The sequence below is a fragment of the Podarcis raffonei genome, chromosome 10 (genome assembly GCF_027172205.1).
Source record: "Podarcis raffonei isolate rPodRaf1 chromosome 10, rPodRaf1.pri, whole genome shotgun sequence".
Classification (NCBI taxonomy): domain Eukaryota; kingdom Metazoa; phylum Chordata; class Lepidosauria; order Squamata; family Lacertidae; genus Podarcis; species Podarcis raffonei.
In genome coordinates, this window is record NC_070611.1 from 19607375 (window position 1) to 19634506 (window position 27132).

General features: G+C 43.6%; 1 protein-coding gene across 5 annotated transcripts; it reads right to left on the reverse strand.

The window, feature by feature from the left end:
- Positions 1-8923: 8923 nt before the first annotated feature.
- ASB15 (ankyrin repeat and SOCS box containing 15) lies at positions 8924-25420 on the reverse strand. Of its 5 annotated transcripts, none has more exons than XM_053406392.1 (10): positions 25034-25420; positions 22587-22730; positions 21973-22025; positions 21208-21339; positions 19510-19668; positions 17907-18152; positions 15190-15361; positions 12573-12990; positions 10575-10728; positions 8926-9557 (listed from the first exon to the last, which is right to left on the reverse strand). In XM_053406392.1, exons 2-10 carry the CDS (start codon positions 22706-22708, stop codon positions 9385-9387), a joined length of 1629 nt encoding a protein of 542 aa, XP_053262367.1. In that variant the 5' UTR covers positions 22709-22730; positions 25034-25420; the 3' UTR covers positions 8926-9384. The 5 variants fall into 5 exon arrangements, with proteins under 5 accessions (XP_053262366.1, XP_053262368.1, XP_053262367.1 ...); XM_053406390.1 differs by lacking the exon at positions 25034-25420 and adding an exon at positions 24191-25001 and having other exon boundaries at positions 12420-12990; XM_053406389.1 differs by having other exon boundaries at positions 8927-9557; positions 12420-12990.
- Between the last annotated feature and the right edge of the window lie 1712 nt (positions 25421-27132).

Here is a 27132-nt window from a genome sequence, read left to right on the forward strand (position 1 = left end):
ACTACAGTCCTAGAGGTGAGTTGCCAGGGTAGCACACATATATTCTTAATATATTAAAATATATTGCATTCTGCCTTGAAGCTTCTGGATTGGGCAGAGCTAATATAAACATAAGGAGTCACTGTCTGCCTCTGGATGCGGAAAGGAGCAGGGCATTGTGCATTTCCTTACCCCAGGAACTCTGTAGAAGTCCCAGAACACAGCCCTAGCTTCGCGCAAACACAAAATTCCACTCTTGTAGGTGATCTCACACTTGCCATTTAATTTCACCGATTATATCAATGCAGCGGGATAGATTTCTGGAGCAGCTGCTTGTGTTTTCCGCCTGGATTTAGTTGATCAGAGCGCTACTGTCAACGATTGTACTCAAGAGCATGAGAAAGAAGAGGATGAATGGTGAAGATCACCACCCCATCTCCTGACGCTGCAGGAGAAGAGGAACGCAGTGTTGCTTTACAGCAGGGGTTTGAGGGAAGTCAAAGCTCATAGATAGGCGAACAGAAGAGTTGGGAAGTGTTAGAAGAGGAGGGGAACTATGGCGGTCCAGCCAGTTGATGTGTTGCCACTGGAGAGTCTTTCTGATCCCCCTTCTCCCAGAACTCGGCGTTTGTTAAGAGCGCAGGAACAACGGAATCAGACATTTGACCATGAGTAGTCACCGTAAGGGCAGGTGCTGCTGCTAGGAAGGATGGAGGAGGAGCCCAGTTTGGAGCAACGCCATGATTAGGGTAGACAGTGTTCTTTTGTCTCTCTCTGTTATGAATGAATAAACTCATTAAAAAGGACTTATCTTGTTTCTCTGCTTCTTACTGCCAATGGGAAGGAGTAGAATTCCTGAAGCCCTGACAGCTACACACCCTTGTCTGTGTTCTTTTCTTTTACCATTGAACTCAGACCCTGGACCCTAAGGAGTAAATAGGCTCTGGTTCTTATTCTCCGTGCCACCGTGGTCAGGGGACTGCAGATAATTCAACTCAGCCGGAAGCAGCCTCTGCAGCTGCTGATAAAGGATGCCAAGCGATGAGTACGTTTCGAAAAACCTGCTCTCCATTCACAACAGCCTAGCTTTCCAGTCTAAGGTACAAAGGCATACTCACCAAGTGTCCCGATTTTCCAAGGACGGTCCCAGAATTAAAAACCCACCCCAGTATCTGATTTGATCTCGGAATGTCCCTATTTCCCCCGCTATTGTCGCTAGTGCTGAGCTTGGGGTGGAGGATGAGTCAGTGCTCATCCTGGGCAGCGGAAGCAGCAGTGAGGGCTGCGAGGGAGCACCCTGTTGCCTCTCCATGGCTGCTGCTGCCGGTCTCTTCCCTTGGGCATCTCATAGCAGCTGCTGGAGAGTGGGCGAGGTGTCAGCTGGGTGTGCAGGAGCTGGGCTCTGTGACCAGTAGGGCTTTGCAGGACTGGGGGCTTCCTAAGTTTGTTCTGGAGAGGCAAGGCACGGCCGCACACCACTGCACGTGGTGGCAAGAGCCGGGAAGGGATATAAGGTCAGCATTTCCGTCAGCATTTCCCTTCGGCTCTTTGCCACAGCAACTCGTTTTCTGCCTTGCTGCGTTTGGCTTCTTGCTTCCTGATCCTCGGACCTTGGCTTCTTGGCTCCTTGCTTCTCAACCCTCAACTTCATGACTCCTTGCTTCTCGACCCTCGGACCCCTGGCTTCTGGACTCTCGTTCCTGCTCCCACCCTGCCACCTTGCCCCTGGTCCCGACATCCTCAGCCGGGACTTTGAACGCCTGTAGACTGGACTGTGAGAGGGGGAGAGGCTGCTGCCACTGAGGCCCAGCCCTGTGTGAATTGCCAGGTCTGAGGGACAGGCAGGCTGAGGGCTGCCCTAGGAGGGAAGGAAGGGGCAGCAGAGTGGAGCGCAAGGAGTCTTGATTTTTTTTTAATTAAAAAAGCATGATTCGTGCATCTGCATCTAATTTTGCTCCTTTCTAAAATTCATTGTGTGCTCTTTTTGTAAATCTACCAAGAAATAAATTAAATTGGGATTAGGGTTTTTTTCTCAGGACGGTGGAGGGTGTCTGTGCTGTGTTTCATTGGTAGGGACACGGGTGATGCTGTGATCTAAACCACCGAGCCTCTTGGCTTGCCGACCGGAAGGTTGGCAGTTCGAATCCCCGCAATGGGGTGAGCTCCCATTGTTCTGTCCCAGCTCCTGTCAACCTAGCAGTTCGAAAGCACGCCAGTGCAAGTAGACAAATATGGCGGGAAGGTAAATGGCATTTCCGTGCGTTCTGGTTTCTGTCACGGTGTTCCGTTGCTCCAGAAGCAGTTTAGTCATGCTGGCCACATGACCCGGAAAGCTATCTGTGGATAAACGCCGGCTCCCTTGGCCTGAAAGCAAGATGAGCACCACAACCCCAGAGTCACCTTCGACTGGACTTAACTGTGCTGTCTCATTGGTGAAGGGTAGTGATACTTGCACTTCTTCTGATAGGAAATGCTCTGCGAAGGAGAGGGGCAAAAACGGGGAGGGTCAAGGAAGGTCAGTTACGGGGGACTGAGAAATGTCCCGATTTTCATCTGAGGAATGTTGGAAAGTATGCAAAGGGACACAGCTTTCTGCCTCTCCCAGCACACCTTGCTCATCCATCATTTTTTCCTGCAAATCCCCAAAACCGTATCTCACATCCCACAAATCCGCTCCACTTCCCAGTTTGTCCCCCGTTGCCCGGGGGATCCCAGCCACGTCAGAGCCTGGCCAGCCAACCCGCTGGCTGGGGGGGGCGTGGCTGGGGCCGTTTAAATGGAGGAGTGAGCCAGAGGACTTCCTCTTGGCTCACTTCCTCAATCACCCGCCCTCCCTCCCTATTTTGCAGGTTAGGCAATGGCCTTGCTATGGACTTCGGTTGGTCGCCTTGGTTGTCTGAGGGGCCTGGTAGGAATTTTTCCACTTGGCAAATTGGCACTGGCCACTTGGTTTTTGCCTACCCCCTTAGCAATCGTCACAACTTTGTTAGGGTTGCTGTTAGGCATTGTTTGACTTTGTGTGGGGGAGGGGAAGTGTGGCCATCACCTGCCCCTTCATGCTTAAGGGTATTCCGTTAAAGGAATCTGGGGGGTGTTGATCTAATCCAAAGCCTGGCTGGGGGGCTAAGGCCTTGACACGACCCCGATGGGAACACCAGGGGGAGCTTGAGTTGGTTTGCATCGACAGGGCTCCCCCTACCAGTGGCTTACCCTTACTGGACTACCTGTACAATGGGCAGGAGTCAGATATAGTCAGGTCCAATCAATGCCTAAGCCAATACCGCTCACATTCTGTAATTCAATAAAGTTGTGGCCAAAATTTGCCCAGTAACATAAACCTAATATCTGTGTCCTTGTGTGAGTTATTTCCAAAGAGGGGGTGGCTGCGGGGTCTCAACACGCAATCCCTGAAGCCCTAACAGTTGTGTGCTGCCACCTGAACCCCCAGATATGCCACTGTAGTGACAAATAGTGCCACGGCGGAAGGTGTGAAAGGTTCCTCGTGCCTCTCACATTCAACTTGTGTCAGCTTGACTTGTGCAGCTACGTAAACACCTTGTGTGTTATCACACAGGTACTACGGCGATCCGTTTTTGGGAAACGAAGCCTCCCTAACGTCGCTGCATGTAAACCTGTCTTACAAAGCTGTTTCTTTAATGGGGGGGAGGCTGAAAAGGGTGAGAGAGGTCGAGACTTTCAGACATCTAAGCGTGGCTGACGGACAGACAGATGAGACCATTTGAAAACTGGGCATACTGTATTGTCCTTGAGAACGATGAGTCATCCCCTACATTTAACAGTGGTATCAGTGCAGCAACGCCAGGCAAAACATATTGCTGAAGGCATGCGAAGGAATAATTTTTCAGCTGAGTGTTTTTGCCAAATGGCCCTGTTGTTCAGGTTATCTGCCCTGATGGTATTGTAAACATGAAGTCAAGGTGGAAATCATGTTCTTTTTCATTCTATCAGTGAGTGATAGAGCAAGGCAGAAACTGTTTGACAGTGGAACAGTCTCCCTCAGTAGGTTGTGGGTTTTCCTTCCTTGGAGGTTTTTAAGGCAGAGATTGGATGGCCATCTGTCATGGATGCTATAGTTGAGATTCCTGTGTGTTGGACTAGATGACTCTCCCAACTCTACAATAATAAATAATAATAATAAATTTTATTTATATCCCGCCCTCCCCAGCCGAAGTCGGGCTCAGGGCGGCTAACAACAATAAAACAATACAAAAGTACAACACAAACAACACTCTAAAATCATTCATTATAAAATTAATTAAATTCAAGCCACTGGCCACCATTGGGCCAGAGCTCCACGAAGATTGCCGAGAGAGGGAGTCAGGCTGTGCCCTGGCCAAAGGCCTGGCGGAACAGCTCTGTCTTGCAGGCCCTGCGGAAAGATGTCAAGTCCCGCAGGGCCCTAGTCTCTTGTGACAGAGTGTTCCACCAGGTCGGAGCCAATTCTGTGATTCTACAGTAAGACATGAGTGAAATATTTCCCGTGCAGACTTTGCCTCTTCAAAGTGTCTAGCACTGGATGCAAAGTTCAAGCTAGGGCAAGCCCACCATTTGACATGGGCTAATTCAAGCAGCAGGTGTCAAAATACCATGACAGGGCAGCAAATTGGTTTATTCAATGTTATGTATACAGTGGTGCCTTGGGTTAAGAACGTAATTCGTATTGGAGGTCCGTTCTTAACCTGAAACTTCTTAAGCTGAGGTGCCACTTTATCTAATGGGGCCTCCCGCTGCCGCCGCACCACCATCGTGTGATTTCTGTTCTCATCCTGAAGCAAAGTTCTTAACCCAAGGTACTATTTCTGGGTTAGCAGAGTCTGTAACCGGAAGCGTCTGTAACCCGAGGTACCACTGTATTTTCATGTACAGTGGCTCCTTGGTACTCGAACGGCTTGGCTCCCGAACAAATCGGCTCCCGAATGCCGCAAACCCGGAAGTTAGTGTTCTGGGTTTGCGAACGTTTTTCAGAAGCTGAACGTGTGACGCAACTTCCGTGGCTGCAGGAAGCTTCTGCAGCCAATTGGAAGCTGCACCTTGGTTTCTGAACAGTTTCGGGAGTCGAACGGACTCTCGGAGCAGATTAAGTTTGAGAACCAAGGTACCCACTGTATATATTTACCCTCGCGGAAGAGGGTCACAATTTGGATTCTCTGCCTCAGGTATCAAAATGCCTTGATCAAACACTCTCACTATATTGTCTTTCTCCCTAAACTCAGTTCGCTTTGCTCACACACTTTTTATAGGGCATCTACATGATGTTGTTTTCAAATCATTGCCCTCCTTTATTTTTTGTTCCTTTCAACTTATCTTGGATTGCATAAAATCCAACGTTTTGAAAATAACAGAACAATAGCAATTATTTCTACAGCTGTAGATCACCTTAATACTGTATTCTTTTTTTAAAAAAAAGGTGTGGCTTTGTTGAGTGCAGTGATATTTTATGCCAGTGAACCTATCTTTACCAGCATACCTTGATTACTGCTTTTTTGGCCAGGCACTATTTTGTCCCCATGCTTAATTTTTAATCCTCCTTGTAATTGGAACAAATTTAAATGCTAATTTTTAAAAGACAGTATTTAAATAGGCACACTTTATGCAAAAATTTATGCAAAGAAGTGTATAGTACTGTCTGCAGATTGATTTAACATTTTTAAACTATGGCCACTGAGATTTTATCCATCTATTTATTTTTGCCCTAAACACTTTCTGATATTCTACATGGTTTTACGTATAATGCTCTAAAATGGACATGATGGGAGTAATCTATTAAAGGAGAGATGGGTCTTATGTTGTTGAATTCCCATACCCATAAGCCCCAACCAGCGTGGCCAATGGACCGCAGTGATGGGGGCAGGAGCCCAACAATATCTGATAGGCTACGTCCTCCATCTCTGTATCATGACTCTGTTACTGTGAAATCACAATTCATTTTAAAGGCTCTTGCCTGATAATAATAATAATAATAATAATAATAATAATAATAATAATAATAATAATTTATTATTTATACCCCGCCCATCTGGCTGGGCCTCCCCAGCCACTCTGGGCGGCTTCCATAGAAACCAAAAATACAGTAAAATATCACACGTTAAAAACTTCCCTGAACAGGGCTGCCTTAAGATGTCTTCTGAATGTCAGGTAGTTGTTTATCGCTTTGACATCTGCTGGAAGGGCATTCCACAGGGCGGGCGCCACTACGGAGAAGGCCCTCTGCCTGGTTCCCTGTAGCTTTGCTTCTCGCAATGAGGGAACCGCCAGAAGGCCCTCAGCGCTGGACCTCAGCGTCCGGGCAGAATGATGGGGGTGGAGACGCTCCTTCAGGTATACTGGACCGAGGCCGTTTAGGGCTTTAAAGGTCAGCACCAACACTTTGAATTGTGCTTGGAAACGTACTGGGAGCCAATGTAGGTCTTTCAAGACCGGTGTTATGTGGTCTCGGCGGCCGCCCCCAGTCACCAGTCTAGCTGCCGCATTCTGGATTAGTTGTAGTTTCCGAGTCACCTTCAAAGGTAGCCCCACGTAGAGCGCATTGCAGTAATCCAAGCGGGAGATAACCAGAGCATGCACCACTCTGGCGAGACAGTCCGCAGGCAGATAGGGTCTCAGCCTACGTACCAGATGGAGCTGGTAAACAGCTGCCCTGGACACAGCAGAAGAAGCCTAGTGGGTGGCACCCTGTATTATTGCTGAATACTTCTGCGTGCTACCAAAATTCCCACCCTAAGAACATGCTAGGGTGTTATTTAAAGAAGAAATACCCAAATAATTCTCACTTGACTTGAATGTGTATTGTTCACATTCACACAGCCCCCTCCTACTGACCTACTTTCCTGGCAAACACTAATTACTCGTTTCTGTAATGTAACTTTTGGGTGTGGAAGTAGGATGTTGTAATTATATGACTTTTCATGCCAAGGCACTTAGTGGTGCAATCTTTCACTCACAACCCCAGAAATACAGTTGTGCACTAAGAGAGGCTGATCCTGAGAGTCTGCGGGGACTCCCTTCCTTTGCAATTTTGGCAACTGAAGGAGATGGCCAAAAGCAGCATGGCAGATCCTTAGTCAGAAAGGAGGCTTTGCATAAAGTAAAGACAATCAGACCTTTTAAGTGTCCCTATAAAGCGAGATGAGCGCCGCAACCCCAGAGTTGGCCACGACTGGACCTAATGGTCAGGGGTCCCTTTACCTTTACCTTACTTTCCAGGGACAGTCCAGGATTTACAGAAGCTGCCCCGGTTTCTGATTTGATCCTGGAATGTCCCTGTTTTCCTTAAAGGTAAAGGTACCCCTGATCGTTAGGTCCAGTCGCGGATGACTCTGGGGTTGCGGCGCTCATCTCGCTTTACTGGCCAAGGGAGCCGACGTTTGTCCACAGACAGCTTCTGGGTCATGTGACCAGCATGACTAAGCCGCTTCTGGCAAACCAGAGCAGCGCACGGAAACGCCGCTTACCTTCCCGCCAGAGCGGTACCTATTCATCTACTTGCATTTTGATGGCTTTCGAACTGCTAAGTTGGCAGGAGCAGGGCCCGAACAACGGGAGCTCACCCCGTCACAGGGATTCGACCTGCCGACCTTCTGATCAGCAAGACCTAGGCTCTGTGGTTTAGACCACAGTGCCACCCACCCCTGTTTTCCTGAGGACGTCCTTATTTTCATTGGAGAAATGTTGGGAGGGTATGGAGTTATGCGACACCCTGAGCCAAGGATATAAGTAACCATATAACCTTTAGAAAACATCCGAAGGCAGCCCTGTATAACTTTATTATGTTTTTACGTATGTTGAAAGCCGCCCAGAGTGGCTGGGACAATCTAGTCAGATGTACAGTGCAGAAATATAATAATAATAATAATAATAATAATAATAATAATAATAATAATAATAATAATTTATTAATTATTATTGTTGTTGTTGTTGTTGTTGTTATTGAATAGGATGTCCCTATTTTCATTGGAGAAATGTTGGAGGGTATGCTTTCACTTATTCCAGCCAGGGAACTATGTGGTAATGTGTGCCTGTCCTTCATCTCTTCTAACTTCTCGTTTGACACTCTCAGTTTCCCTTAAGTTTACCCCCACCCCGCAACACACAAATAATTCAGTGTTTGCCTCCAACAACCTTGGGGCCTAGTACTTTGGTCTTGTACCATAGCCATACCGTGTCTCTCTTCCTCCAAAATAGGCACAAGTCAGCAAGAGATTATGGCCACATGCCTCATAGGCGTATCATTCAGCTAGGTTGCTACTGGCGCTGTCAACAGGGATAATTTAAGCACATACAAATTGGAGGGGACTAAAATAAAACACATCAGGCATGCTTTGTATGCCCCAACACAGATACTCCAGATATATCCAACATCTAGATTGAAATGGGCTACTTTATTAATTCCCAGTTGTTGGTTTTTGTACCAGGGCCAGTTCTGTCAATTTTTATGGGGTGATCAGCTTTCGTATTATATGGAGAACTTGCTGTTTTTCTTGCATTTTGTATACCCTTTTTTCTTATAAGCTGCCTTGGATCTTTGTCGATAAAGGACTCAAATGACATTTAACAGCAAATTATTTGCATCTCACCTGTCAATAGCAAATCATTGTGCGTTCACAGAATTGTTATTAGTCAAATAGTTGGATCGCAATTTAGTTTTCTACATTAAATGTCGTGTTGCTCCCTTTTTCCTTTGGATGCTGTAATTGCCTTGTTTAAGAACTGAACATTTTATAGTGAGGTGTTCACAGAAGTGGCAAAGCTAGGTCCAAAGGGATTCCACGTGAAGATCGTAAGAAGGGAGACTTCCAGTATCCTGCTAAACCCAAGAATCATGGGTACAGATCATGCCTGAATGTTGGTGTTTTCTTTTCTGTTTCATTTCTGGTTTGCGTACCAAGTGTTAGGTGTATTAATGCTTAGAGCTTCAGTGGAGTCCACAGATCAGGTTCAATTTTTATTTCTATTTTTTAAAAAGGAAAGAAAATATAACTGCGTTGTAGGATGGATATGTGAAAATATACAGAATTTAACTGCAATATGTATTGAGAGAGGCAGTTATTTGTATCACGGGAAGAGCACAAATTTATATGGCTTCGTAGAAATACTGCGGGGGGGCGGGGAGGAGGGAAGGAATGTTGGTGCCAAGGAACCACGAGTGAAACTAAGTTTGTGGAGTTTGTGCAAGAGTTCACACAGTGCTATAAGGGATTAACACGTGACAGCAGCTCTCATATTTTTGAAGAACATATTTGAATTTAGTTTCACTTGCCTCACACAACATGCAAGAAAGCAGAAGGTCTCTTCTGGATCCAAAGCCATAGTTCACCATTCTGGCACCCTTATGGTTACTCCAAATTTAACTTCCAAGTAAATGAGTTAATGTCTGGATTCTGCAAATCACGGCAAATGTAGGTCCCTTCCATAAAGATCATACTCTTTGTAGAGGATATAGGCTTTAAGAACTGGTGGAACAGGAAGCCTGTTCATGGACCGCGGCTTCTGTGTCCCCTCCAGTCCCATACATTTACGTATTTTCAGGCGGCACAAATGCTTTAGCGGGCGAGGATTCTCTGGAAGACAAAAATGAAACAAAAGAGGGAAATGCAATGGAAAATATGTCCCATTAACTTAGTGACTAACTAAGAGGCATGGGGAGGGTGATCAGTTCACAATACAAACAACTAGCATAGCACATAGCAAATACGATGCCAGCACAACCTTAAAAATACCGTATTTTTCGCTCTATAACACGCACCCGACCATAACACGCACGTAGTTTTTAGAGGAGGAAAATCCGGAGGCATGCCACCCGTAGGCATTCCCTCTATAACATGCACAGACATTTCCCCTTACTTTTTAGGAGGAAAAAAGTGAGTGTTATGGTGCAAAAAATACGGTATATCTATTTAACAATATGTACACTATATTCTTCCTCTGCCCTCCCTGTCCATTTCCCCTTGTGTGTTGTTTTTCTTTAAGACAATGAGCAATGCAGGCAGGGACTGTCTTGTTTTAACTGATTGAAATGTAAGCCACTCTGGGAGCCCTTTTTTGGCTGAAGAGTGGGGTGCAAATTCTCTAAATAAATAAAATTAATAAATACTGCTGTTTTTGCCACGAATACCCATTTCTTAGAATACTTTATGTGCTGCTGTGACATAATGGCTTATGGCATATGGCTTAGCGACTCTGCTTAATACCTTGCCCATTCATGCATGATACTATAAAAACTAATGATTATGTAGGTCAGGTGAAGCATAGAGCCGGAAAAGGGGGTGGGTCACCTAGTTCAACCCTCTGCAATGCAGATATATATGAACACGCAGTCTCCCATCCGATCTGAAACCACGCCGGACCCTGCTAGTCTCCTGATTCTTAACACATTTATATGGAAGTAAATCCTCTTTATTCTAAGTAAAAATGCTTAAAATCATGGGATATATAATCCCTTGGAAATAAATGGGACTAATGACAGAACATATTCAAGTGCCCAAGATACACACTTTTGGATCTACGAAAAATGTGGTCCAGCTATTATGTACAGAATTCAACAACGTGCATATTTCCAAGCCAGGACTAGATTTTACCTAATATCTGCTGGATCTCTGCCCATTCTTTCTGGGTCTCCAGAACAAACTTAAGTTTTGTGCAAAGGGGAACATAATCCATGTAATCTATCAAAATACGAACGATGGGTCCTACTAAATGTTTCATCCAAGGAACGGTGATAAAGTCACAGAACTGAAACGAAATATATCCAGTGTTATTTTTTAAATCTCCCAAGGTATATGTCCTTGCAATAAAACTGTGCAGAATTCACAAATATATCATGATAAAATACAATGCAATAATCCAAGAACTATGGCACTTTGCTTTAAGAGACTGAAGAGAATTCTAGATTCAGGTAGGTAGCCGTGTTGGTCTGAAGCAGTCAAAATAAATAAATAAATAAATAAATAAATAAATAAATAAATAAATTAAAATAAAATATCCAGTAGCACCTTAGATGCCAACTAAGTTTGTTCTGGGTATGAGCTTCTGTGTGCACGCACACTTCTTCAGATACACAGAGAATTCTTAAAAGATAAAAATGCCATCTTTAACTTCTACTATTCTGCGTGTCTTTGAGAGATATTGGGATGCTACATTCTGAAATGAAAACAGATACATTATTTGACATCTGTTTGTGTTTGCCCTGTGAGCAACCCAATCCACAAAGCTGTGAAACTAGTATTGCCTTTCATACTGATTAACAAGATTTTCTTTAGCTGCACAGCACTGTTGTAGTAATGTTGATTTCTTATGACAAAAAAGATGGCAGAGGTAAACAGATCTATCACTTGTTCATATATCTTTCCCTTAATCTAGGAACTAATATAAGGTCAGCCAAACATAGGACAGACCTCTTTGCACCTAGCACCCAAGAGGCAACTAGGATACCAAGTACTGGAACGACCAGTGGTCTCTTCCAGCTTCCACTGGTACCACCTTAATATTATTTTTCATTTGAGCTATTTTGTGTCTGGGATAGCTTTGTTGCCCACATAGCATTCCACATAATATTGGTGATGTTCCAGCAAAAGTTCTTCCTAGCCCCATGTGCCAACTGAATATATATCATTTGTTCATGGAGTATTCCTTTTACCAATGGCTGATAAGATCAGGTTCCTATGAAGTCAGTGACACTAAATCAGCTGGCTTGGATTTACATACTCTGGCCTAAGTGATTTTAGAAAGCTAGACCAATGGGCCGGTGTTATGTATGCATCCCTAAGCATCCTTATCAGCTGAGGAAAGAACACAAAACACGTGCCAACATTTTCTTCCTACAATAGCCCTTAGCTAGCAGCATCAGCCTCACTCTATACTTGGACTTTGTTATCATGGCTAAAAATAGAGGAAGGGGTGATTATTCATAAAAATCTATCCCCTTTGCTCCATTTTCCATTGGAAGCAGGCACTAGTAATAGAGAAATGCTTACGATCTTAACTATAAAACCCTAGATTTAAAATGTTACTTAAGAGTAAGGTAAAAGTAAAGGGACCCCGACCATTAAGTCCAGTCGTGACTGACTCTGGGGTTGCAGCGCTCATCTCGCTTTATTGGCCGAGGGAGCCGGCGTACAGCTTCCGGGTCATGTGGCCAGCATGACTAAGCCGCTTCTGGCAAACCAGAGCAGCGCACGGAAATGCCGTTTACCTTCCCGCCGGAGCAGTACCTATTTATCTACTTGCACTTTGACATGCTTTCAAACTGCTAGGTTGGCAGGAGCAGGGACTGAGCAACGGGAGCTCGCCCCGTCGCAGGGATTCGAACCGCCGACCTTCTGATCGGCAAGTCCTAGGCTCTGTGGTTTAACCCCCAGCGCCACCCGCGTCCCTTCAATTAAGAGTAGTACAGAGCAGAATGGAAAATCCTGGAAGGTGCTTACTGGATTATCTTTAATGACACAAGATGTCCATCCTGGTAACACCTCTTCCTCCGGAGTTGACCATACGAAAGAATTTCCAAAGATGTCCCCATGCATGCAGTCAAAACACAGATCCACAAGGTATCCATGATTCAGCAGCAGCCTTAGCATCACCTCGTCATTCAAGGCGTACTGAATAGCGCTGGGGAAATGGGTGTCATTCACAAGGTTAAAGTAGCAGTTGACGTTTGCTCCGTAAGAAAGAAGCAACCTGACGATTTCGTGGTTGCCAGCTCTCACGGCCACGAGGAGGCAGTTGAGATGGTCTTTATTTGGGTCTGCGCCAGCTTGCAGTAATACTTCAGTGGACAGAATGTCGTTGTTGGAAACAGCAAAGTAAAGCGCCGTTTTCCTTTCGTCGTCGTAACTTTTAGAAATGTGCTCTGCCAGGGTGGCGTTGACATCAAAACCATTTTCAATGAGGAGTTCCAGGCACTGTGGATTTTGGCCATCTGCCGCCGAGTGGATGGGACTTTGCCCGCTTTTCCGGATTGCAGTTTGGGATGTCACGGGAATGAGGAATTTCAGGGCCCTAAGGGGAGAAAATGAACTTAACGGGGAATCTGAAAAACACAACAGGCTGCCACACTTTTTCTGCCATCAGGAAAGCAACCCTTGTTTCACTGCTGGAACAAGGTGTTGTGTACACTATTATTTTGCTACTTTTTCAGTTGTGGGCTTTATAGTATGTTCTGAGAACTAAAGTCCACTGTGTTAAAGTTATAATTATATGTACAGCTTATCACTTGACTCTTTATGGGAGGACCTGTAGCTCACTGAGGTCGTAAAGTTCAGTTCTAGTATTTCCACTTGAAAAGGTCTCAAGGTAGGAAAACACATTTACCTGTGGTTTGGACTTCTGCTGCTACTTGGAGCAAACAGAACAAGACTGGATGGACCCAGTGGTTTACCACACACACACAAATTGTTGGTTTCCACTTAATCTATGACATGGGTAGGCAAACTAAGGCCCAGGGGCCAGATTCGGCTAAGTCGCCTTCTAAATCCGGCCAGCGGATGGTCCAGGAATCAGCATGATTTTACATGAGTAGAATGTGTCCTTTTATTTAAAATGCATCTCTGGGTTATTTGTGGGGCGTGCCTGGTCTTTTTACATGAGTAGAATGTGTGCTTTTATTTAAAATGCATCTCTGAGTTATTTGTGGGGCATAGGAATTCATTCATTCCCCCCCTCCCCCAAATATAGTCCGGCCCACCACAAAGTCTGAGGGACAGTGGACCGGCCCCCTGCTGAAGAAGTTTGCTGACCCCCTGATCTATGAAATGGGTGTCTAGCCTACATAATCTTCACTGCGGCAGAGGTTCACTGTTGTTGTACTGAAAAAGTGCTCTGGTCTGAAAAGAGGCCTTTCCTGCATTTGGAAACTCTGTGTAGATAACAATACCAATGTATGACTGATGTGGTAGTGCTAGTCATCTGTGACTGGAGGTAGTGTGCCCACACCTTTCCAACAGCACTGTGAATTTCTACATGCTTTATTAGTACAAGGTCAAACCGTCCAAGTGTCCCTATTTTCCAGGGACAGTCCTGGATTTACAGAAGCCGTCTCGATTTCTGATTTGATCCCAGAATATCCAGGTTTTCCTTAGGATGCCCCTATTTTCATTGGAGAAATGTTGGAGGGTATGCAAGGTTGGGCAGCTTGTGACCAAGGCTCCTCTAGCAGATTTGGTTTTTTTAAGGGGTGTGTGTGTAAATTTGTAAGGAGAGTACAATAATTCTCAAAAGCGCTGAGGCACACCAAGTTCACGTCTTGTTATGTACTGTATCTACTTGTAACTTGCGGCCTTAAGAAAGTTAGCACAGTGTCTCTCAGTCTAAGCCTATTTTGCAAAGCAGTGGGAATAAAGTACAATAGGAGTACACTGTAACCAACCTGAGATAGTCCAGGAAACACATCTTATTAAAGAAAAGCAAGTGATTTTCAGTGAGTTCTATGCAGGGCTATTTTTTTATATAGAAAAGATGTGCTGGAACCCACCATGACTGTCTCCCTTCTTCTCTTAGAATGGCAATGGTGCCCACCTGAGAGGTGAGCTCCAGCTGAAGAAAGTCTTGTTTCTATGTATGTTTACTTAGAATAAGGTAAAGGGATCCCAGACCATTAGGTCCAGTCACAGACGACTCTGGGGTTGCGGCGCTCATCTCGCTTTATTGGCTGAGGGAGCCGGCGTACAGCTTCCGGGTCATGTGGCCAGCATGGCTAAGCCGCTTCTGGCGAACCAGAGCAGCACATGGAAACGCCGTTTACCTTCCCGCCAGAGTGGTACCTATTTATCTTCTTGCACTTTTGACATGCTTTCGAACTGCTAGGTTGGCAGGAGCAGGGACCGAACAACGGGAGCGCACCCCGTCGTGGGGATTCGAACCGCTGACCTTCTGATCAGCAAGTCCTAGGCTCTGCGGTTTAACCCACAGCGCTACCCGCGTCCCTTTACTTAGAATAGTTTTCTTAAAATAGAAGTCCCCTGTCACTTGGGCTTATTTCCTGGGTAAATGTGCATAGGGATCCAGCCGCAGACTTTAAGCTCATTTGGGCAGGACCCTGACACCTTCTTTGGCTTATATTATATTGCTATGGTGTCACATATATTGGTAGTGACACATACGTACCAAAGTACTGTACAACTAAAATCCAAAACGAAAACATTTCTATTCTTTTCCACACAAATATATGTGAGCCAGGAGAGCGAATGGAAGAATACTCACAAATAATGCCCCTCGTACGCTGCTCTGTGTATAGGCAGCTGCCCTGCCTTATTAGGCAAATTACCGTCTCCCCCATATTCCAACAGCAAAGTTATGCAGTCTGGATTGCCACCTCCAGCTGCTTCAAACAATATGGATGAGCCATCATCAGCTGTAGCATAAACATCGCCACCTAGCGGAGGAAGACAAACCCACCATTTAATTCAAAACAATATTAAGGAAATACTCACATTAAAAAGGGCAGCAATTTCTTCTCCTGTTTATTATTTTCTGAATTCCAAAACGGCCTCAGAGTAGAACAGAACATTTGAAGAGCTTAAAGAGATATGTTCTTCTTTAAGTGACAATCACTTGCGTTTTAAGGGTGAGCACATTTTTTTTTTTGCAGGATTTGACCACCACTTCTATGCTGACCCATACATCTCAGAGACTGATTTATTTGCAATTGTTATCGGTATACTTGGAATGGAATGACTACAACTCTTCCAATTTTATATAAGCTAAAAACTTAAATGCCTCTGTGGTGTGCCAGGTTGTGATTCTCTGTTGCAGGCACAAAAATCAACCATAAACAAAAATAAATGTTCGTTATCAAGGTGCTCTGTGATAGAATTGTCACATCAAACTTGGCAATTGCTCATTTGTGCCTTCTAGTTTCCTATTTCACTACATGTGTCTAGATGATTTACAATTACAGCAATTATTAGGACTGAAATTGAATTTAAACTCAACAACAGTGGGAATCAAAAAGGAAAACATGCAAGCTAGCCCAGGTTAAAACCAGACAGTTGCAAAAAGAATAGTATGTCATATTTAATCAAGGGAGAAACTGTCATGCTACTAGGTTTTAGAGAATAGGAAATGGTTCATCAACGATGTTTGGGTTATTTCATTTTGGACTAAGATCTGCATTAAAATTACATTTTTAAATTACATTTTTATTTACATACCACCTTTCCTACAGAGAGTTCATAGTAGCATGCAAGGTTCTCACCCGCCCCATATTATCCTTACAACAATGTTGAGAAGGAAGTAAGCTGAGACAGTCATATGGTCAAGGTCACCCAGTGAGCTTCACGGCTCTGAGAAGATTTGAATCCTGGTCTCCCAGGTCCTAGTCCATCATTCTAACCACTACAGCATACTGGTTCATGACAGGCATGATGAGCTTTTTATAGGCTTGGGGGTTGGCGGGACCAGTCCTAAAACGTTACCAGAAGCAATGTAATCAGCTTTAATTTGAGGTGTACTTTAGGGGCTGAGCTAAAGGTTGAGAGCAGAGGAAGACGATAGATATTTTATATCTTGCTTGCTTTTAAAATACCCCAAGGAGTCTTTTCAGATGAGAAAGGCTACGAATCAAAATTAATTGAAGAACAGTTGGTTGGGGACAGTTCTTCAATACAAAATACTTGAAAGAGTCCACTGCTCCCGAGTATAATGAGGATTCGGGTATAGAGAGCAAAACCAAAGAAATGAGGTTTTGTGCCTATGTGACCTTGTACTTCCTTATACAGCACAATATTTAAACACCTGTGCAATGCCACATCTTAATCTCAGTGTCGCAAATTGTCAAAACACTATTACTTTTCTCTCTCCTCGACATTTTATGAACAGTTAGCGTGGTACAAAGAGGAGATTTCTACAGTTGGGTTTTTCCAATTCTTTTTGTATACTGCTCTTACTTGAAGAAAGTCAATGCATTATAGATAGATTATACCATTATAAACTCAGACACAACCCTGTGAGGGAAATTCAGTGACATGCCCAACGACAAAGATGTTCAAGGCTGAGCCAAGAACTGAACCCATGTCTTCCCAGTCTGTCCAACACTCTATATCATTACACCAAACTACTTATTTTCTGGCTAAATAGAATGACAGTTTGACTCATCTAAGGCAGCTACCTATGATCCTAAATGGAGTTTAGGCTGGGTAAGCACAGAAGTGGACTTGAATAGATTCAGGCTATGCCCTCAGAGATCCTGGCTAGGTTCTGCTTGTGGACTTCCCATGGGCATGTGGTTGGCCACTGTGAGAACAAGATGCTGAACTAGATGGACTGCTTGCCCGATCCAGCAGGAATCATCTTCCATTAGGGTTCATTTGAGGTATAGTGATACTAGGGTCAGCCCAAGTCAGACCCATTGAAATCAATGAATGCAAGTTAATCATGACATAGATACCATCCTAGGTTTCTGTTCCCTGGACAGATGTGGCCTGAAAGGAGCCCCTAAAGGCCTTGTAGGAGATGATGATGATGATGATGATGATGATGATGATAACAATAGTACCCCACCCATCTGACTCAGTTGCCCCAGCCATTCTCGGTAGCTTCCAACATATATAAACATAATAAAACATTACACATTAAAAGGCTTTCCTATAAAGGGCTGCCTTCAGATGTCTTCTAAAGGTTATAAAGTTACTAATCTCCTTGACATCTGATGGGAGGGCGTTCCACAGGGCAGGTGCCACTGCCGAGAAGGCCCTCTGCCTGGTTCCCCGTAGCTTCAATTCTCGCAGTGAGGGAACAGCCAGAAGGCCCTCGGCGCTGGACCTCAATGTCCGGGCTGAACGATGGGGGTGGAAACGCTCCTTCAGGTATACAGGGCCAAGGCCATTTAGGGTTTTAAAGGTCAGCACCTACACTTTGAGTTGCGCTCAGAAACAGCCTTGCTGCAGCATAAACTGCTACCTGTTGAAGTACAAACCCACCTTTATGAATGAGATGCTCCAGCACATCACAGTGGCCGTATTCAGCAGCTACACCTAAAGGAGTCACTCCAAATCCATCTCTTAGGTGCACGTTGCCGCCATTCTTCAGCAGCAGAGCAATGATGTCATTGCGACCCTGTTTCGCAGCTTCGTGCATTGCCGACCAACGTTTTACACACGGCTGATTGACGGTGCAATTGAATTCAATCAGAATGGAAGCCATTTCATACGAGCCCTGTTTTGTTGCTTACAAATTGAAACAGACAGAAAGAAGAGATGAAACAATTTAGATATTGTCCTTATTCTGCACTCCTCGCAACCCTACTAAGTTCAATGAGACTTATTCTAACGTAGGTGAGTATAGCAGAGGCAGGAAATCACTTTTGGTCAGAGGGCAAAATCTGATCCCAACCAACCTCTTTCGAGCAGTATTCCAATGATGGCTGCAGCAGAGCAACAAAAAAAATAAACTTTATGGCCAACGATACATATGCACACGCAACAGTTCCAAAAAGCATGCACACCATTCATCCATGTTTGCAAAAGTTCCCTCGTGATCCTCTAACCCTTCCCCCAAACCCTTTATAAAATATATTCAAAATTAATATTGGCAGAGTAGGGCTTCTTCTTCCTTTCTGTACCACTTCTGAGACAGGATATGGGATACGGGGCAGGAATGTACATCCTTAGAAACAGCAGCTTTCTGCTGCTTCTTACCTGGGCTTTTTGATGTTAATTTGAAGGGTTTAAAGTACTTGTGGCCTCTTCCAGAGGGGCAAGACCTGTCTTTTTTTCTGTATAGATGGTTTGTTTGTTTTTTAGGTTTTTATTGGTAGTGTTTATTGTAATTGGTTTTAGTGTTCATATTGTGTGGCATAAAATGTGTTCATTAACATAGCTGTCAACTTATAGATTTGAAAATAAGGGACCAGCAGCCTTGAAAATAAGGGACCAGCAGCCAAAATAAGGGACCTGCAGCCTCACCTGTTCCAGGCACTCCAGACTTCCTGTCCTCCTGCCGTCTGGTCAAACTCATGCTGGTAGCTTCGAGAACACTGTCCAACCAACTTTGTAACCAGAGGTTCAACTGACTAGAATCTGAATCACATGCACCACAAGGCCTATGCAGCCTCAACTTAAGATGGCTCCCCGGCCTAGCAAAGTTTGCAGCAGCACGTGCAACAAAATGGCGTCCAGCATTCAAAAACCCCCTCAGCTTGCATTAACTAGCCACACACACAAGGCATGCAAGCTCCACCCCCCCCAGTCGTTCTTAGACTTCTTATTGGGTGAGCAACACAGCCAAGCAACACAGTTGCAGCCTCCCTCCTCCCTGGCCAGCAGGGAGGGAGGGAGAGGAGCTGCTTCCTTTGAAATGTAAGGGACATAATTTAAGGGACATCCATCAATAAGGGACAGCAGCGGGACATGGCGCTGGAATAAGGGACTGTCCCTTCAAATAAGGGACACTTGACAGCTATGTCATTAAGTTGGGGGGAGGGCATTCTCCAGCTGCATGTCCAGTTTCCAGGGTGACCAGCCTTTGATTCTACATGAACTAGCAGCAAGCCCAAACACTGCAAGCCATTAATGAAGCAATTACCAATCAGAAGAGGAGTCTCTCCTTTCCGGTTAGTGGTATTGGGCCAGACCCCCTTTTCCAACAGTGTCCTGACATTTCCTGCATGGCGAGATTTGGCTGCCAACGTCAACGGTGTCTCTCCATCGCATGTTTTATATTCCCACATTGCTTTGTAAGACGCTAGATTTAATTTTTTTAAAAAAACAAGCAAACACCTGTATCAATGCCACATTTGTAAAAATGCACATATATTTTTAAAATTAAACAATACAGTGGTACCTCGGGTTAAGTACTTAATTCGTTCCGGAGGTCCGTTCTTAACCTGAAACTGTTCTTAACCTGAAGCACCACTTTAGCTAATGGGGCCTCCTGCTGCTGTCGCGCCGCCGCAGCACGATTTCTGTTCTCATCCTGAAGCAAAGTTCTTAACCCGAGGTACTATTTCTGGGTTAGCAGAGTCTGTAACCTGATGCGTATGTAACCCGAGGTACCACTGTAGCTTGCTTATTAATTTGTGTCTTATGAGAATATGCATGTATTTAATACATGCTTTCATCTTAATCCAAGCAGGCTCTTCTGTACAGCTTCTGGATAAGATCTTGCCTGAGTAGCAGAATGCTAGATGAAGGGAAGGGAGCTGGAGAGCATAAATCCAGAACTGTGAATGAATACGCATTGGCTATCAATGGCTGCTAATCATGATGACTATATATGCTAACTCTAGAATTAAAGGCCACATTCTTCCAAATGCCAGTTGCTGGGGGAAAACATGGGGAGGCAGCTTTTGCTCTCACATCCTGCTTGTGAGCGTCCCATAGGCAACTTTGCGAAATAGAGTAATAGAAAATTTGATTTGACTTATTTCCATTCATTCAAATGAATCCCAAAGTGGCTTACAAACAATAACAACAACATGACAGAACATAACAGAACATCATGAATACAGCATCTACCTGTGTTCTCCCTGATGTTGCATGGAATAATGCATGAACCAGACTTTTGAATTTAGTAAGGAAAGCATCTTAAACTTATTTAAAAGTGTGTGGTCTGTTCATTGCTAGAGGCATAGAAAGAAGAGGCAAACATTTTAAGGCAGACGAAATGGGATACGCAAAAGGGTTTAACAACTTATATTCCACACTATGCTGCTGGTTAACTCACGGAGTGTTTTATTTTATTTTTTGTATATAAATTTTTATTAGTTTTTTTAACATATCATTTCCAACAGTAATTAAACATACTTTTACATCTTATTCAAAAAATTTTTACTTCCATCAATCCTGTATGAAAATTTTCCAATCTAATCTCTTAGTATGCATTTCTTATCTTCCCTGTTACATTTCAAACTCATAACCAATATTTCTATCTTTTTCTATTTTGTAACACTTTGTATATATCTCCTTACAAAACTTATTGTAGTCCTACTAGCATAATTTGTTGATTATAGTTGCTCTTCAAGTAATTCATATACTTCTTCCAATCTTCTGTAAATCTCTGGTCCCGCAGGTTTTGAATCCTTCCTGTCATTTTGTCCAATTCTGCATAGTCCATTAACTCTCGGAGTGTTTTAAACCCTGCTAGGAGCTCTGTCCCACTGGAGAGTGTGCAGAACTCCGTTTTGAATCTAGGCACACAGTCAATTCTTTTTGTTAATTACACACACATCTATTTCGCCTCCACAACAATATTTTCCATCTCTGCTAACCTGTGCCAACTTACCATCCAAGATTACTTCAAGTATCTGCTGAATTGGCTGAGCAGCAGCTTCATGTAACGGAAACCAAACTCTCTCATCAGCCTCATCCAGAGCATATTTGTATTTCACATAGTCTTGAAGCTCAGATACTCGACCTCAAAAGAAAAATAATAATCCAGTGTGAAATAAACCCAAAGGCTAATTCCATGAAGAGCAACGGTCATCTTTCAAAACCAGAACGTCTTTAAGCTAAATAATTTGGTCAGGGTTAATTGGCAAAAAATACAGTGATGCTGTTTTGGGGGTAGAAGTCTACAGCCCCACTCAGTTGAGTAGGAGGATGCCTGTTAAGTTGTGGGTGAACATATCAGACGACACAGCAATTCTTCAAACAGCTCTTGTTTATTCACAGGCCAGAACAGAACTGAACTGAAGAGTTCAGCCAGCCTGCTTATATAGAGCTCCACTACAACGCAACTGTAACCACCTTCTGTAACTATCCAATCACTGAATGTCACTTTCAATCCCTTATTTGCGTATGTGGACCTGAGTGAAAACTATCTACAGTATCCCCCTGCTGGCCCAGGGTGAGAACTTCAGTACATAACAGTGCCCAGATGCAGCATAGCTTTACCACAGTTTGAAGTAATACATATAACCATTGAAGGAGCTCCCTCCCATTAGACTACTAAGTTCTGAGTCTACAATTACCCAACTGCACCACCATTCACAACAATAACTGATGGTAATATAACCATCTTAACAGTGATGTCGTTTAGTACTTGTACCTTCTCTTATAGCAGCCACAAGCTTCCTGTTTTGATCGCTGACTGGTAGAAACCTAGTGGGAAAAATGATATGAGAGACAAGGTAGGAATAATATCTCAAGCTTTGGGAGTCTTTGCTGCTAATCTCATTGCATATATCTGCTACTTCCCCAGCCTAAATCATTGTACCTGTGGTTCTGGTTAGAGGTACATCTATGTTGAGCAACACAAAAGGACAGAAGCATGCAAAGGAGTTGCTAATTTCTCAGCACTTGGGCTCAGCATGTTTCCTAGTCCTCCCATATTTCAAACGTGTTCTAAGACCTGCCAGATGCGGTTGGTTTTGGTTGGGCCGAATAAGGATTGCCTTTGTAAGAACTGACTGAATGCTATCACTCTTCAATAGACTGCATATTCTTTTAGGTTTATTAGTATCCATGTCAAACCATTGAAAACAGGCCACAAATTTAAATTATAAACTCCTCCATAGGATCTTACAGCTTACTCTTCCAGAATAACTAGAGATTGTACCCAACACAGTCAGAGGTTCAAACCAACTAGGAGAGATATTGGGGTTAAATATTGACATTCAGGTGCCAGACATTCAGACCTGGGCTGAAAGATTGCTGACATACCTTGCTTCATGATCAGGGGAAGAAGTTTGCTGGCTCCTTGCACTTTCAAGGGACTCCTGGATGCTAAACTGAACAGCATAGCCAGTGAGATGATCTTCATCAGTGCCCTCATTTCCTTCCATCTTCTTGGCATGGGTTTATGAGCTGTTCTCAAGCCACAAAATAAACGAGAGGTCATATCTTGCGTGACTTGTGCTGAAAAGCACTCTAATTGTTTAAGTACAGTGGGGTTAATGGTTAAGCAGAGGTATATAAGAAAATATAGTGTCATAACTATACACAGTAGTAGGGGAAAAACAAAGTTAAAGAATGACTAGCTCCTATGCCAAAGAACTCTTAGGCTTCACTTTCTACTCATCACTAGAATGTACCTCCACATTTAACTAACACTCATATGGCCATCCAAATGAATGATTTTATGCAACCAAACTGATCAGCTGCGGCTCTCTAGCAAGACACAAAGCTTCCCTGTTCAGCATTCATGTTCAAGATTTGCACAAAATATGAATTGATAATTTTCTCGGTTCTTTATTCTAAGGTGAGAGTCCCATGGACTGCAAGAAGATCAAACCTATCCATTCTGAAGGAAATCAGCCCTGAGTGCTCACTGGAAGGACAGATCGTGAAGCTGAGGCTCCAATACTTTGGCCACCTCATGAGAAGAGAAGACTCCCTGGAAAAGACCCTGATGTTGGGAAAGATGGAGGGCACAAGGAGAAGGGGACGACAGAGGACGAGATGGTTGGACGGTGTTCTCGAAGCTACCAGCATGAGTTTGACCAAACTGTGGGAGGCAGTGGAAGACAGGAGTGCCTGGCGTGCTCTGGTCCATGGGGTCACGCAGAGTCGGACACGACTAAACGACTAAACAACAACAAAGATTACATATGTGAGATTCTAACCTAGCTCTTCTAACTCCATATGTGGAAAAACATCACAATTTATTGTAAAAGGACTTGATGGCTTTCTTATTGGTGGCTGTTTGCTAGGTGGTGGCCCCAAACTGGAAAACTGCTAATAACTTGACACTTTTGGCTACAAAAGGCTAGCAAGACAGATGTAAGCACAGAATAGACACACAGACTGATGATTTTGCTGAAATCTGGTATTGCTTTATTCCATATATAAGAGAGACAGAAAACAATTGAGATATCCTCCCTTCACACACAGGCAATTGTAGAATGACCTGTTAAGATGAGCAATGAGAAAAGAGTTCACATTCAAAAATCCCATGAATTAGACACATTAGGTTAAGCTCACCTGCGACAAAGTGCTAGACGTTCAAGGAAACACAGCAAGGTGGAAGACGGTGTTATGTTAATGCTATATTCAATTTTATCTTTTTGGAAATATACTGGTCAAATGATCTGAATTGATATCATAATGGATTGTGTTAACAATTCATAAATAAAAGCATATTTTTAAAGTTCTGCATTCTAAGAAAATAATAAAGTTCTGTGGCATAGCACTAGCAGTTTCCTTTGGAAGGAAGTCAATGGAAGTTTATTGGTGCTTTGTAATATTTGCATTTATTTACAAATATACAGGTTGAAAGCACAGCTGAAACATTCCAACAGACAGACAAAGCTCACTTGCTTACACACCAGATCTTCAGGGAGACAGCCAACACCCTAAGATGCTTGCAGAGCCCAGACTCTGCTTTGTGTCTCCTCTGTCACACTCAAACTGTGTGGTTTTTTTTCCATACACAGATATGAATTTTCATACAGAGAATGGGGGAAGGAGAATATTCAGATGAATCATCTCTTCTGACCATCCCCTGGCTTCTTTGGCTCCCACTGAATCACGTCACCAGAATATAATTGGCTATCAACACTATGTCATGTCCATATTTTTATTTATTTATTTGAAGTATTTATATATTGCTTTCCATCAGAAAGTTTGCAAAGCAGTTTACAAAGTGGTACAAAGTGCCTTAGGGCAACCTACACCGATAGCCCTACTCACAGAAAACTGATAGAAAACCTGCTGTTTTGTTTCAAGCTTTTTAAATAAAGAAATAAGCAGCATAATTCCCTTGGTCATTCTCAAGTTATGATTCAACTAAAAGCTAAGCACTTCAAAGTCAGTAGTTTTTAAGATATTTAAATATTTTTGTTCTCCAAGAGTAGTGTTTTTCCATAATGATTTTTCATGCTCACAAACATCCCTAGCAACCATAGTTTTATTAATATTAAGCACACGGGACAGGTGTTTAATATTATGTGGATAAAAACTGTAAATTGGAGTTGATTAACACATAACACATAAACAATCTAAGTGCCATTAGCTTTCCTCCCAAAAACTGAAGAAAAGGACAATAAGCATGCAGGCTCGGATTATTCAAAGCAAGATAATTAATCGCAATCTATATTTGGATTTATTCCTAGTTTTAAGATACCACTATAAGGTTAATTGACAATCTATAGACAAAGGGAGCTTCTCACCTTTTCAAAATCTTGCCATTGTTTCATTGGGCCCTGAATTTCAAGCATGCAAGTATAGGCCTTGCAAATGGCTAGGTCATGTGGCATTTCTAAAATTAAGTACACAGTTGGTAGTTAAATTAAGATCTGACCTTATCCAGCTGAAACACAAGCGGTCTCCAGCCTGCAGGAAAGTATGACACATGATAGCTCCAAAAGCTCATCAAAAGTAATCCGAGGGCTGACTGGTATAATAAGATTATCTGCAACCTGATTGGCTGAGCCAGACCACTTTAAGAAAACAAATGAGCTGTCATCTTACATTAGCATTGTAATCCCAATGAAACTGATCATTAACATTCCCATTAAGTGTAGTCAAGGATCGCACCTAGATATCGTATTCTAAAAGCACTGCTCCAGTGAATTTGAGAGAACTGAACTAAGATAGCCTCAACCATGAGCTGGTATACTTTTGATCTGAAAGCATCTTAACATATGCCTATGAGGCATACAGAAAATGCATCGATTCTACTGGCAGCACTGCTTGGCAAGATGCCCAGACGAAGCTCACCAGTTCATAATGGTGACAGCTACTGTTATCTGTTTATTTCATTTCCCCTCTCAGCATCTGTTCATTACTAGAAGTACTGCTTCCATTCTGAACAGGAAGGCAGTTTCTAAGCTATCTTGACTTTCTGCCAAAAACATGGGTCAAGGTGATGTTGATTCTGGTAAGTTAGGGAGTGACATTTAATAGAACGTGATGCATCATGCTTCAAAATTAAAGGCCAATGAAGTTTAAAAGATAGCTCAGTGCTTCTTTACAGTCGTTGACATATCTTTTCTGTGCACCTGAATCTAAATTTCCTTTGGCCTCTATGCCTGTTCTTCCTGTGATATTATAGCTATTCATATTGCTTCCTCCCCTTCTAATTAGTGGGATTTTCAAAATGCGGGAGGACTATACTGTTTTCAGTACAGTAGACCCTCGGGTTACATACGCTTCAGGTTACATATGCTTCAGGTTACAGACTCCACTAACCCAGAAATAGTACCTTGGGTTAAGAACTTTGCTTCAGGATGAGAACAGAAATCCTGCTCCGGCAGCGAGGTGGCAGCAGGAGGCCCCATTAGCTAAAGTGGTGCTTCAGGTTAGGAACAGTTTCAGGTTAAGAACAGACCTCCGGAACGAATTAATTACTTAACCCGAGGTACCACTGTACTCTCAAGTAACGTAAACTTTGGGTTGTGAAAGCGGCAAACCCGGAAGAATTTTTCCGAGTTTTGCCACTCGTCTATGCGCAGAAGTGCTCTGCCACATGCAGAGAAACTCTCTAATGTGCTGCACGTGTGTGCAGAAGCCGCACCTCTGGATACAGATTTTGTGGGGTGCGCACAGACCCCTGGAATGAATTAAATTTGTATCCAAAGGGTGAACTATAATGCCAAACATGCTGCAAATACAATCCACTAACTGCTAGGCTAGGGATGTGGGGGGTGCTGTGGTCTAAACCACTGAGCCTTTGACTTGCCGATCAGAAGGTCAGCAGTTCAAATCCCTGCAAAGGGATGAGCACCCGTTGCTCGGTCCCAGCTCCTGCCAACCTGGCAGTTCGAAAGCACTTCAAAGTGCAAGTAGATAAATAGGTGGCGGGAAGGTAAACGGCGTTTCTGTGCACTGCTCTGGTTTCTCCAGAAGCGGCTTAGACATGTTGGCCACATGACCTGGAAAAACTGTCTGCGGATAAACGTTGGCTTCCCTCGGCCAGTAAAACAAGATGAGCACCGTGACTGCAGAGTCGTTCGTGACTGGACTTAACTGTCAAGGGTTCTTTACCATTACCTTTAAACTGCTAGGCTAATTTTTAAAAAATAGATTGGAAAGCAGCTAGGAAAATACTTCTATGGTTGCTGGCTACAAAATAGTTGGGAAGATGTCCTTGTTTAGTTCAGTACAGGATGGTAATTATTCATTCATTTGGTAGGAAGGCAGATGTCTACAAACAGGTAGTTCTCCTCTCACACAGGGGTTATGCTCCTGGCTATCACGGTTAAGCAAAATCCTGCAAAGCCAAAAGAACCCTTGCAACAGCTCTACCTGCTTAAAGCCGGTGCCCAAC

What these genes read in the sequence shown, in the direction of transcription:
- ASB15 (XM_053406390.1), bottom strand. Translation starts at nt 22,708, where the DNA reads ATGGAAGGAAATGAGGGCACTGATGAAGATCATCTCACTGGCTATGCT. An exon ending in TCCCCTGATCATGAAGCAAG is followed by an intron (nt 22,026 to 22,586) that starts GTATGTCAGCAA and finishes TTTTCCCACTAG; the next exon opens with GTTTCTACCAGTCAGCGATC. An exon ending in GCGTACGAGGGGCATTATTT is followed by an intron (nt 12,991 to 15,189) that starts GTGAGTATTCTT and finishes TTCTCCCCTTAG; the next exon opens with GGCCCTGAAATTCCTCATTC.